This window comes from Sprattus sprattus (genome assembly GCF_963457725.1).
Source record: "Sprattus sprattus genome assembly, chromosome: 3".
Classification (NCBI taxonomy): domain Eukaryota; kingdom Metazoa; phylum Chordata; class Actinopteri; order Clupeiformes; family Clupeidae; genus Sprattus; species Sprattus sprattus.
This window is the reverse complement of record NC_137922.1, coordinates 23357950-23371374: the sequence shown is the minus strand read 5'-3', so window position 1 is coordinate 23371374 and position 13425 is coordinate 23357950. Positions and strand designations below refer to the sequence as shown.

The 13425-nt window shown below is 45.2% G+C and overlaps 1 protein-coding gene across 1 annotated transcript in view; it reads right to left on the bottom strand.

Annotated features, from left to right (window-relative positions):
- LOC308362675 (von Willebrand factor D and EGF domain-containing protein) overlaps positions 1-12912 on the bottom strand; it is a 77863-nt gene extending 64951 nt beyond the window's left edge. The window contains exons 1-6 of the mRNA XM_080835404.1: positions 12730-12912; positions 4799-4983; positions 3977-4205; positions 2896-2961; positions 2039-2271; positions 112-201 (exon numbers count right to left, since the gene is read on the bottom strand). Of these exons, the coding sequence (XP_080691530.1) occupies positions 112-201; positions 2039-2271; positions 2896-2961; positions 3977-4205; positions 4799-4983; positions 12730-12820 (894 nt within the window). The 5' untranslated portion in view covers positions 12821-12912. The remainder of the gene's footprint in view (positions 1-111; positions 202-2038; positions 2272-2895; positions 2962-3976; positions 4206-4798; positions 4984-12729) is intronic.
- Between the last annotated feature and the right edge of the window lie 513 nt (positions 12913-13425).

The window sequence follows — 13425 nt, the reverse complement described above, 5'->3', positions numbered from 1 at the left end:
TGAGACTAAATGGCCAGGCAGAGGAGGCAGTAGTGCATGGCCTTCCAGGACTCTCGTATATCTTCTTGCCAGGTTTATGGTATGTGCGAGCCCCGGGGGCGAGGAGTTTACCTTAATGCCAGCGAAGAAGCCGTCACTCTCCTTGGGCAGGGACTGTGTCTTTGTAGAGTTACGCAGGAACGTGGACACACTGCAAGAAAACTGGGGTTCAAAGCACACACACACACACACACACACACACACACACACACACACACACACACGATGCATACAGTTTTTATTTCATATTACAGATTACGCCATTAATATTTCAATGTACATATACACTTCAACAGCATGAATGACGGTGGAATCATCAAAGAATGATATTTATGGAGAGGTCTAAAGTCATCACGGACATGAGTACTAAACACTTGGAGTTCGAGCCTCTTTGGCCCCTAATCCCTTTCTGTGTTTATGTTGTAATGGATGAAACAGATTATACCATCTCCGGCAGTCTGGAGTTCATTAGCATGGTACACGTCTGCCCTACAGACTGTGTATAATTCAGAGTGATGTACGAACCTGTGCGAGACCCACCCCAGCTGGCCTTCTAAAACATGTTAGAACATGGGCCCCCTGCCTGCCCTGAGTTCTGCACACTTTCATATATAGTGATCTGTTTGTCTTTATGTTTGCAGTTTGCACAGACTCAGGTCAAGGCCTGTCTGAGAGTGTGTGTGTGTGTGTGTGTGTGTGTGTGTGTGTGTGTGTAGGTGTGTAGGTGTGTGTGTGTGTGTGTGTGTGTGTGTGCGTGTGCGTGTGCGTGTGCGTGTGCGTGTGCGTGTGCGTGTGCGTGTGCGTGTGCGTGTGCGTGTGCGTGTGCGTGTGCAAGTGCGTGTGCGTGTGCGTGCGCGAGTGCCTTCGCCCTATCTTCCCTCACTTGCAAAATTACAACACAACTGAGATTTTAATTCAAAATGCATTTATGTGTCCTAAAATATATTTCTCTATGCAGTCTGGCAACTCTCCATTAACTACAGTACATGCTCTGAGGCGAGGAGATCCGGTCTCTTGGACTGTGCTCAGGAGAACCGGTCTCTTGGACTGTGCTCAGGAGCTTGAGATCCGGTCTCTTGGACTGTGCTCAGGAGAACCGGTCTCTTGGACTGTGCTCAGGAGATCCGGTCTCTTGGACTGTGCTCAGTAGAACCGGTCTCTTGGACTGTGCTCAGGAGCTTGAGATCCGGTCTCTTGGACTGTGCTCAGGAGATCCGGTCTCTTGGACTGTGCTCAGGAGCTTGAGATCCGGTCTCTTGGACTGTGCTCAGGAGAACCGGTCTCTTGGACTGTGCTCAGGATCTTAGAGTAATAAGTTGGCCCAGTGCCATTCAGCTGTAGCAGACAAACCTGAGGTAAGATAGTGAATATAAATAGTAATTGAAATGACAGCGGTGCTAACTTCTGCCCCATATAATAATACTGTGATCGCGCATACACTACATATAATAGTGTATGAGAGTATCATTCATACACACACACACACACACACACACACACACACACACACACACACACACATACACACACACACACACACACACACACACAATATCATTCCAGGGCGAACACAGCTGACCCCTCTTCCTCTGGCACATGTGCGTAAATCAATCCTCAATCAATCAATCTTCTCATGTGTAAGATTTTTTGTATTTTAGATTTGAATATCATTCCAGGGCGAACACAGCTGACCCCTCTTCCTCTGACACATGTGAGTAAATCAATCTTGTTAAATGACCTCAGCATGAACGGACTTCACCTTTGACTCAGTCTTAGCTAGCATCACCTCCCCTGCAGCATAAAAGAGGTCAGCTGGCCGGGATTAGCAGGTCATCTCCACCCCACCAACCTCTTTCCACACGCACACAAACAAACACACACACACACACACACACACACACACACACACACAGGTCATCTCCGCCCCAGAAACCTCTCTCCCCACACCTGTCTCATGTATCTGACCTGAGGGGGCAAAGTCCTGTCTGGACAGCATTACCGTTTCGCCCAGTCTGAAGTGGACACCGTCCATCTCCACCAGAGAGAAAAGCTTCAGGGTGGAGTCCCTACGGACCTCCTCCCTCGCACCGGAGGAGGAGAGGCGGTGCCACGCCACCAGGTACCCCACGGGCAGGCTGGACGCCACCCCACGGTAGGAGCACCGCAAGTGGACGCTGCTGCCGATGAGCTCTGGGGTTACCAGCGGCTTGGAGGGGAGTGGGGAGACGGTGGCTGGGTGGGGGATACAGTCAAACAAACATGGAGTCTGAGTCGGAACACAAACAAGACAAGCACTTTGGGAAATACAGTCACACACAATCATGGAGTGTGAGTCGACACACAAACAAGCACTTTGGGGAATACAGCCACACACACAAACATGGAGTCTGAGTCGACACACAAACATGCACTTTGGGGAATACAGTCACACACACAAACATGGAGTCTGAGTCGACACACAAACAAGCACTTTGGGGAATACAGTCACACACACAAACATGGAGTCTGAGTCGGAACACAAACGAGCACTTTGAGACGGCAGAGGATAAAAACAAGAGGAGGAGTGGGCAATCAAGGAGAAGACACAAGCAGGTGACACCAAACAGCTGTGAGTGAATGTTAAAGTGTTTTTTTTACGAGATGAGGAACTTTTAATCCCAGTACAAAATGGAGCTGTAAAGCTCCTTGAATGACTTCTCCCTAAGGAGATGACTGTGAAATAACTCCAACACCGATCTTGGCATGATCCAGTCCAGAGGATCTGGCAGTGTCTGCCCAAAACTCGGCTAGATCCATCCCAGCCCTAGGTGCTGTCTGAGTCTTCATGGAGAAGAGTTGCAGAGTTTTGCCTCTTACCTTTGCAGACTCCATTAACTTCAGTTTGGCCTGCAGGGCACACCTTGGGTAAGAACTCTGTAATTACTGAACACAGAACACGAATGGTTTAAAAATCACTTTTGAATCCAGAAAAAACACTATTTTACACAGACGACACACACACACTTACTCTCCTCTAATTCTTAAGACTTAGTTCTTAATTCTTAAGACACATGGTTTTCTGTATAAGTGCATCTTATACACGCACTGAACTGAGATCAGTGTGACGTCTCCTGTATCTGGTAACCTGATGTTGCACAACTTAATCCAAAACCAAACTGAAAGTCGTAATGTAACATAACTGTCTATGTAAACATAAAAGGCCCGACCCTAAGCTCTTTACTTGTAGAGACTATGTCATTCAGACCTTGAATCAATGAATGTGTTCAACACCCACACAGACCCTGCCAGCACAAGAGCAGCAGTGACTTCAGACATCTACAGAGAAATCTCCCCGCACTCAGAGAATGTGCTGGAAGGGACGGAGACGCCTGGGAAACCTGAATAATACAAATCTAAAGCTAGACTCTGAGGCTCTGCCAACGTCTCTCCTCTCTCTCCCAGCAATTTTCATTTGTTGCCGTGGCCACAAACCCGTGTAGACCGGTGAGGAGGCTTTTGTTGTACTTGCTTGTTTGTTGTTTAATTCAATTCAATTCCGTTTAATTTGTACTGTGTCTTTCCGATTGAACATTGTCTCTATGCACTTTCCAGAACACAAGGCCTAAAACCCCATGAACAAGCACACTGGTAATGATGGTAATGAAAATCTCCCTCAAGGAGGAAAAAGGTGTGTGTGTGTGTGTGTGTGTGTGTGTGTGTGTGTGTGTGTTGGGGGGGGGGGTCTGTCGGGGGTTGGTCCAGGAACAACACTGTTGTTGTTGTTTCTTGAAATAACTGCACTTTCAGGCCAAAACGACAAACCTCCACTACGTTCAGAGCTCTCTTACTGTGTTTTTTTTATTAGTCTAACTGCGCAGTGAAACCTGACTGTGTTTACTAAGTTTCCCTCTCATAGGCCGTTAAACTTGAACTGAATTGTACACGGGAGGGACCTTACCTTTAGCACAGTATCCCATGCACCCCTGCGTGGGCTGCAGGTAGTAGATCAGGAAGTCGCCACAGTTGCGCACGGAGACGGGGATGCGGAAGAGGCAGCAGTCCTTGGTGCTGCCGTGGAAGAACTGCCAGGTGGCACAGGCCGAGAGCTGCCTCACCTCCCCAGGCTGGGGCAGGGAGCTGTCCCCCAGGGAGAGCCACACCGGGGCCTGGGTGCCACAGCGGTTCATCTGAAACCAGGCAAAGAGGAGAGGAAGAGAGAGAGAGAGAGAGAGAGAGAGAGAGAGAGAGAGAGAGAGAGGGGGAGGGAGAGGGGGGGTTAGTGGAAGAGGAAAATGAGAGAGAAAGGGAGCAAAGAAGGAAATGAAGAGAGGGAGAGAGAGGGGAGGGGGAAATGAGGAAGGGAGGGAAAGTGGAAAGGGAGAAGGAAAGAAGAGAGAGAGGGAGCCAAATAGAGAGTTTGAGTTGTGAGTGTGTCGGGAGGTGGAAGAGAAAGAGAGAAAAAGACATTTTTTTCCACTTAGCACTGTGGTCTTCCCAGCTCTATTAAAAACAAATAATGATGATCATGTTGTAATGAACAGTTTTAATGAACCCGTTGAGTCTTCCATTATCAGGTTTTGGGTTCTGTAAAGCGCTTTGAGATAATGTCTATTAATGACACTATAAATACAATTTCAAATTTAACTGAATCATGAAAGAACATGAAACTAAATATCAATAATGTTAGGAAACATCTCTACGTAGGCGGAGAGTTAAAACCCAATGTCCATTCCACACTTCCCACTATGTAAAAACAATCAGGGTGTCGATGCCAGCGCACCTCCACACAGCTGGTGGGCATCTCCGCTGGCTTATTGTTGATGGTGAAGCGGTACCATCCCGCCGGCAGGGAGTGGTCGCATATCAGGTCCTGGATGGCTGTGTTCTGGAGCTCGGTCGAGTCAAAGTCAACGCTCCGGTACGGGTTCCGCAAGATCCGATATCCGCTGGGGTAACACTCGGGAGCTGGCAGAACAGAAAAGAGCAGAGCAGAGGAACGTGAGGGATCTCTGCGGACGAGCAATTATGAGCCACTTACTAACCTTTCACTCAAGATGGAGGTCAGAGTCATGAGAGGAGAAGGAAAAAAAAGGTCAGAAACTGTGTCATAACATTGACTCTAAAACGCTAGTTCCGTTCATTAGGTGTGAGAATGGGGGTCAGTGCAACCTTCAGATCAGGGGGACATGGAGAAAATCAAGGGTAAAAATAACACACACCTTGGTGTCACCCTGCCAAATGCTAAACTTCTCGCTCGAAAGGTCAGTGGAGGAAACGATGCGTGACTGACCACTCGTGCACTTCACAGCTCAACAGTCCGCCAGAAATAGATCAGTGACATCTAAGGCAAACCCTTCTAATCCCATGTCATTTCCAACCAAAAAAACACACATTTTCCTTCAGATGAGGTGTGAGACGAAATGGGTCAAAAGCAAGCCTCTAATTGTTCGCAGAAGCAAGACCTGTCCTCGAGGCATGGGTCTATTCCACCAGATAATGCATAATGCATGGCTGTGTTCGCCAGGATATAAAAGGAAAATCATTTTTCAGTCTTCCTCCCTATTATGCATGTGACGCTCTGTTCCTTAATCATTGATGTGCAGGACGGAGGAGTTCCGTTTACAAATGAGGGGCTAGCAGACGTGACCAGGCCTGCTTATTCTCAAGAGGTTCTCAGTGCATTCATACTCTGTGAGAAGAAACTTGAGCAAATAACGAGCCAAACTGTTTTCTGATGTCAACAATGTCCTCGGAGCAACTAAACAATGTCATCCGACCGCCACGAGGAGGTGCGTCGGACATCCCAGCCCTATTCCCGTCGGCTCCGTCAAAGAGACGCTGTGACTTAGATCTAACGTCTTCTGCCCGAGAGTATGGAAGTTTATTAGACTCTTTATTCAAATGGCAATGCATTTGTCAAATGGTAATTCAATGTGCAAAGTGACAATGCAATCCGCAATTCAAATGGCAAACCAGTTGTCAAATGGCAATTCAATGTGCAAATGACAATGCAATCCGCAATTCAGTTTGTATTATTTTGAATACAAATTTGAATGAACGCTTATTGCATTGCATTTCATATTGACACGGTTTTTTCGACTCTTTATTCAAATGAAAATGCATTTGTCAAATGGCAATTCAATGCGCAAAGTGACAATGCAATCCGCAATTCAAATGGAAAAGCAGTTGTCAAATGGCAATTCAATGTGCAAATGACAATGCAATCCGCAATCCAGTTTGTATTATTTTGAATAACAATTTGAATGAGCACTTATTGCATTGCATTTCATATTGACACGGTCTTTTCGACTCTTTATTCAAATGGCAATTCAATGTAGTAGCTAAACAGCACCCCCAGTGTATTGCATTAGCATTTACTTGTCATCACGCTTTTTCTGTTGCAAAATTCAAATGAAAATGCAATCTGTCAGTCGCCCCATCAAGGCGGGTCCCTACCTCAACTGAGGGGAAGAAAACCGCCACCAGCACACAGCTGAATACAGGTGTTTACACAACTTTTATATGTCTACATCGACTCGGTCTGTTGTTTATATACTATACGAACACTGTCAGGGCAAACTGAATATTGTAGGTCTTAAATTAAGCTCTCAACCGTAGCATGTAGCGAGTGTCAAGTAGCAAGTTCGGCTGCAGTGCAGCGCTAATAGCATTTTAGCAGCTACCTTTTACTTTTGAATTGAAGTGTTAGCAGCAAGCTAACCATAACGGTCGAGAGCTTAATTTAAGACCTACAATATTCTGTTTGCCCTGACAGTGTTCGTATAGTATATTAACAACAAACCGAGTCGATGTAGACGTATAAAAGTCGTGTAAACACCTGTATTCAGCTTTATTCATATCAAATATTTTCCAATAACAGACACAAGAGGCTCGGCCATCTTGTTTGACATTATTTGAATTCACCGGGCTTCTGCACTAGGTGGATCTCTAATTCTGACACACGCCGCGCTGATTGGTTATAGGGGTAGGGACCCGCGCTGATTGGTTATAGGGGTAGGGACCCGCCTTGATGGGGCGACTGACAGATTGCATTTTCATTTGAATTTTGCAACAGAAAGAGCGTGATGACAAGTAAATGCTAATGCAATACACTGGTGGTGCTGTTTAGCTACTACATTGAATTACCATTTGAATAAAGAGTCGAAAAGACCGTGTCAATATGAAATGCAATGCAATAAGCGCTCATTCAAATTGTTATTCAAAATAATACAAACTGGATTGCGGATTGCATTGTCATTTGCACATTGAATTGCCATTTGACAACTGCTTTTCCATTTGAATTGCGGATTGCATTGTCACTTTGCGCATTGAATTTCCATTTGACAAATGCATTTTCATTTTAATAAAGAGTCGAAAAAACCGTGTCAATATGAAATGCAATGCAATAAGCGTTCATTCAAATTTTTATTCAAAATAATACAAACTGAACTGCGGATTGCATTGTCATTTGCACATTGAATTGCCATTTGACAACTGGTTTGCCATTTGAATTGCGGATTGCATTGTCACTTTGCACATTGAATTGCCATTTGACAAATGCATTGCCATTTGAATAAAGAGTCTAATAAACTTCCATACGAGAGGAGCGCTGATGAAGTCACGTCTCAGCTGGCCCTCGTGTCCCAGAGCCTCATTTTCGCATCTAATTCTCCGGTCATTACACCCCGAAGCCCTGACCCTGCCGCTCGCAGCAGCCCATTTCCCAGCACGAGTGTAAAGTGTTTAAGGCCCCATTTGGAGCGACATTAACAACACGGAGGGTGTTCCTCAAATTAAATCCCATCAGCTCCTTTGAGGCTCACTGCGTTTCCAATGTACATGATGATTCCCCAGGAATTATGACAAGGTCAAAAGTACGATATCTTTTCTCGCCAAAAAGTGCAGGAAAAAAGACACAGATCTAACCTTCACATCAACATTAACGAATAGAACTTGAACCCTCTTTCAGATTTCTTGCAGGCCTGTTTGACTATCTACTAAGAAAGGATATCACTGGGCTAAACAGGGCTAAATCATATTAATTCCTTGCGACGTGACATTTTTACGGTGTGTTTATGCATCTGTTCACAGTAAAATGTGTGTTTAGCCAGTGTTATATTTAGTTTCCGTCTGTACATGCAAACTGGTTGGTTGTGAAACACGGTCATTTGGGCAGGCAAGGTCAAAAGTTTTCCAAACAACCTTGTTTTCAGCTGGGAGACAAAAGGTCTGGCTTGGCTTGGCTGCTGGGTAAACCAGTCAAATTGCCCATTTAATTTGTTTACTGAGGAGGGGGAGGGGTGTGTGTGGGGGGATAAATCTTCTCACCGAGGGAATATCAAACACACACTCCCATTAGCCTTCAGGTGTGGGCACAGAATACTCATTTCTCTCTCTCTCTCTCTCTCTCACCTATTTTCTGTTTCCCTCCCTGATCCCCTTCTCACTGTTTGCCCCCTCTCTCTCCTTCTCTTTCTGTCTTTCTCATTTGCCTTCTCCCTCAATCTCTCTCCCTTACTTTCGCTCCCTCTCTTTCTATCACCTCCTCCCCCCCCCCCTCTCTCTCCCTCACTCTGCCACCCTCTCATCACCTTTCACTCATTCCCTCTCTCTCTTACTTCCTTTCTCCCTCACTCTCAATTTATCTCTCTCTCCCACCCTCTCTCTCTCTCTATTTCTAATGAATCCAGCCATCACCCCACATTCGCATACACATGCATCTTTAGCCCTCATAACCAGAGGCGAATGGAGGCTGTCTGTGAGAATAACTGGTTATGGGGTGGAGAGGGAGATGGGCCACAGAGACCCTGTGAAGTGGAGGTCGCTGAGCCAGGGCGTCTTGACAATGTCATCTAATCTCTCTATAAGGAGTGTGTGTGTGTGTGTGCGTGTGTGTGCGCGTGTGTGTGTGTGTGTGCGTGTGGAGGGGGTTGGCAAATGCTTTGTTGTCATCTCCCCACGGTGAGGCAGTGATCAAGGCTACATCCAGCGGAGTGGAATTGTTTATGACCCCCTACACCCAGACAACAGCCCCCCCCCCCCCCACCACACACACACACACACACCCCAGCTCTTATGCGCTGTCCTGCCACAGGGCAAGAGTAAGTTAATGCCCCACATAATGCAACACGACAGGAGAGCCCTCTGGGGTAAATGAGGGGGGGGGGGGGGGGGGGTTGCTTTTCCTGGTCACAGGAGTGAAGAATCGTGCTTCTCAAGGCCATTTTGCGGATTCAACAACTGCCGTCATCCTTTGCCCTCCACCCAGTGGCGTCGTAGGGGGGGGATAAAGGGGACTGAGTTACCAGGGCCCTCTGTGGGGGAGGGTCCTTGAGGAGTGTGGAATTTTATTTTTCCTTTAAATATTAATATCATTTAAAGGTCCACATTTTCTTGCTAACTAATATAATTTTAATGTTTTGGGTAAATAAATTGGTTGAATGATGGATTGAATTGTGTGTCCTAGTCTACATATAATGTCTGGAGACCCTCACCCCCCCGGCTCACGCACAAAATGGTTTAGTCCGCCTTCAGTGTGCTTTTTACCTATAGGCGCATTTGACGAATGTTAACGTTCATTCGACTGAGGCAACGGTGCGCATTGAAGATGTCCAAGAACGTTAAATCCGGGTTTCAGAAAAGAAAAGAAAGGCAGGCAAGAGAGAGAAAAAGAGACGAGGGAAAGCAACTACTAACAGACTTCTTTCCTAAGAAAGGTGAGCCCGAATGTGAAAGCAAACACCCTACATTAAATGAACTCATGATGTGGTAATAAAACGAATCAATACCACCGCGATTGTCATTGCTAAAAACGGCATAACACAAAATTAGAAATAACATGCCCTATCTGTAATCTGAGGTAAACTCTAAATACATGTTTGTTTGCATAGCCTTCCACAGTTGCAGAGTGTGTTGCACGCACATCCAATCCAGGTGCAGGGTAAAAAGAGATCCGTAAAAATGAAAGAATACCCACACTGTTGCTGCTGACACCTGACGAACACCTGACGAAGACCAACAATGGTCGAAACGTTGTGCCAATAAAATACACGGGAGCTGCAGCAACAGTGTGCGGGTATTCTTTCATTTTTATGCATAGCCTACCACACCATTGCAATAGTAGGTCTATACTAATTAGAACATTTGGCTAAATTAATATTTGTTAGGCCATAACATAATTAGGCTAATAGCCTTATTAAGTAGGGATAGTCTAGGCTCAATAAGTTCATAAGGTTAGGCTGTCAAATTAGTTGGCTAGCAAAGTTAACTTGTGAAACATGGCACTCAGTTTCAGAAGCAGCTAGTGATGCAGACCCCTCATCCTCTGACACTGTGGTCTTGAGGCAAGGTGAGCAGTTTAAAATGAAAGTACATAATTTTAGCTATTTATACTGTAGGCTTAATGTGTTTAGCAAATAGCAACACAGGCTGTTCCATCCAAAGGTGACTTTTTTTTGTTGCAATCAGGGTGTGAAGGGGATTTTAAGCAATATAGTAAAAAGTGTTCCAGGAAAACATCCCATACTCTACCTTTAAACATGTTCAGTCACACAAATTAGGCTACATTGGAATTGCCTGTTACAGTAATATCTATCAGATGCTTCATGCTTGTAGAGGGTTCTGTCCAGGAAGATGGAAAAAATGTGGTAGAGGATGACACAAGTGAAGGAAGTGATAGCTGAGAAGATTCTGAGAAAAGTGAAAGGGATGAAGAGAGGTCAGAAAGTAGTTAGAGCAGCGCCAGGGAGTGTATGCCAGAAGATCCAGCACTATGGACAGAGAAATGAACTAATGAAGAGAGAGACACAATTGTTCACAGACTGGCAAGCAACATAAAAACAAATAAAATTACAGCAAAAGACAAGGAAGGGAAGCCATTTCCTAACTACCTTCAATTTGCAAAGTTTCACCGTCAGGGGGGAGGGGGCGTGGCACTCTTTTTTTTTTGGGGGGGGGGGGGGGGGGCCCTATGAACCTACTGTGCATAGGGCCCAGAATCTGGTGCTACGCCCCTGCCTCCACCCCATACCACCCCAGGGACTACTGTGTATGTCTTCAAGCTGCTCGTGTTGTTGTTGTTGTTGTTGTTGTTGCTGCTGGTCCCCACAATATCAATACATTTTACAGGGGTTCTGTGGCTGAAACCAATTACCCATAAAAGTTAAGATCCATATCGGCAACTCAACACCAGGGAACCAATGGGTAATTACAACAACAAACAGACCCACGGAAAGGGGGGGGGGGGTCTTTGAAGCAGAAACAAGGAGGAAAAACACTTTTAAACTGACCTCATGTAAGACCAGGTGGACCCCGACGTGATGAGAGAGAGAGAGGGAGAGAGAGGGAGAGAGAGGAAGAGAGATGACAAAGCTGAGTGATTCTGGGACTGTGTTTGATGAAAATGAGTGTTTGTACTTCCATGTCCCTGTCCTGTGTTTGACGGTGACGACTGATGGGTACGCCAGATACAAACTCCCGCCATTCCAACCCAACAGCTGCCACTTTAATACGAGTTTCCCCTGTCAGTGGCCAACACACACAGCTGCCTCTCAGCACTCGCTACATATAGGCCCCGCAGTGAGGAATACAGATCACATATGCCACTGACATCCCTGCTCAGGGATACCTGTGCCTCAGTCGAATAGTCCCCATAAAGTCAAAGATAAAGTTTTGATGAACATCACTGCACACAGAAAAAGGTCTGTGGATCTACTCCAAAAGTCTAGCTCTTAACTGTTACTTGAGCTTCGTTGTTGTACCTCATTTGTACGTTGCTTTGGATGAAAACATCTTTCGAGTAAATAAATTAAATGTTAATGAAAAACAGACTCTCCTGAGGACTATTTTGTTGTTCGTGTATTGTGAAATGTTACATTGTTGGGTGCACTGCTGCCGTGTTTTTAAGGAGAGAGATCTCTGAGGATAATGCAGGCTCACACTTCTCAAATGGAACTTCACCAGTGTCCACAACAGGCTGAAGTGCAGCTCATTCAACCTGTCACTCAAGAATAACAAATGCGCATGCCGCCGGGCCCTTGCTAATGATTTTCTTAAACATCTGCCAGAGAGAGGGGGGCTTAAAAGAAAATGAAAAGAAGAAAATGAAAAAAAAAAAAAAAAAAAAAAGGCTGCCTATGAGTTTATAACAATGGCACAGTTTAACAAACTCAAGACCAACAGGGTTTTTTTCTGTAATTTTTCACAGCTGTAAAGCCTTCCCAGGGGGCACATCCACAGGGCCCAGGTATTAGAAACTAATGAAAACAATACCTCAGAGGGATTGCAGTCACGTTTTACTCAAAATCATTGAATTGATGTATCTGGACAGGAATCCTGACCCGTGTCACACTAGGGGGAAAAAACCGTCCCACCACATCTGTGTGTCTAATATCGCGCATAAAAAGATAAGTAGAGATTCCTTAAAAGCAAAGCTGAGTCTTTTGCCATCCACAGGTGTTTCTGTCATTAGAGGAATACTTTTTGCGAAAGCTAGAGTGCTAGCTTTGCACTGAAAAGAAAACAACACAAGTCAACAGAACAAAACACTTTACGGCATCGCCTGTGTGATTGTCCGGGTACCACAGCATGGCAAAGGTTCAACATGATCAGACATTTCCAACAAAGTTTCCTCAGATGTGGCTGCGATAAGCTTCTCTGCAGCGCTGTTTGTTTTCTATCGGAAGCACATTCATTGATAACAACTGCACTTACCTAGCTGCGCAAACAATCCCAGTGGCATTAAACACAAAATGAACAGGTAGTCAGAAATCGACATGCGGGAGTGCGTCCAAATCATCTCCATATTTGAAAAAGAAAAAAAAAGATCTGTTTAGATTTATCCACGTATCCCATGTAAGTACTGCCAGACGCCGAGTCCCATTTGAGGTGTTTTGTTTCGCTTCTCTTCTTTCCTAGAACTTAGGAAATGTTTGTGCTATCCTGGTCATTCACTCAGTATTGGACTCAGACATCCTCCGAATGACGGCAAACATTCCCACGTGAATAACATACTTGTAGAAGTTCACAAATAGTTTCGGAGGCTTTGACCAACTTTTGGCATCACAGGCGTTCGTCTTGAAAAGGAGGAGGGGGGATGCCATTCCTGGGTCCCCAATTAACTTCAAGTAGGTGGGCCTTCTGAGGTCTACGAACGATGTCAGGAGGAATTTTGTCTTGGGCTAAATCAACTGCCGACTGTGGATTACCAAAAGGTGGTTTATAGACATGTCAATAAGAGGGGATTTTTTCCCCCAAAGATGAACTAGCATATCTAACACATCGTTATACATTATATTATTAACGTTGTATTATATTATATTTTATTACATTGTACATTTCTGTTCATAGATTATTCATTTCATCTCATGTCTGAGAGAGAAAAAGACAGACAAACAGACAGAGAGATGA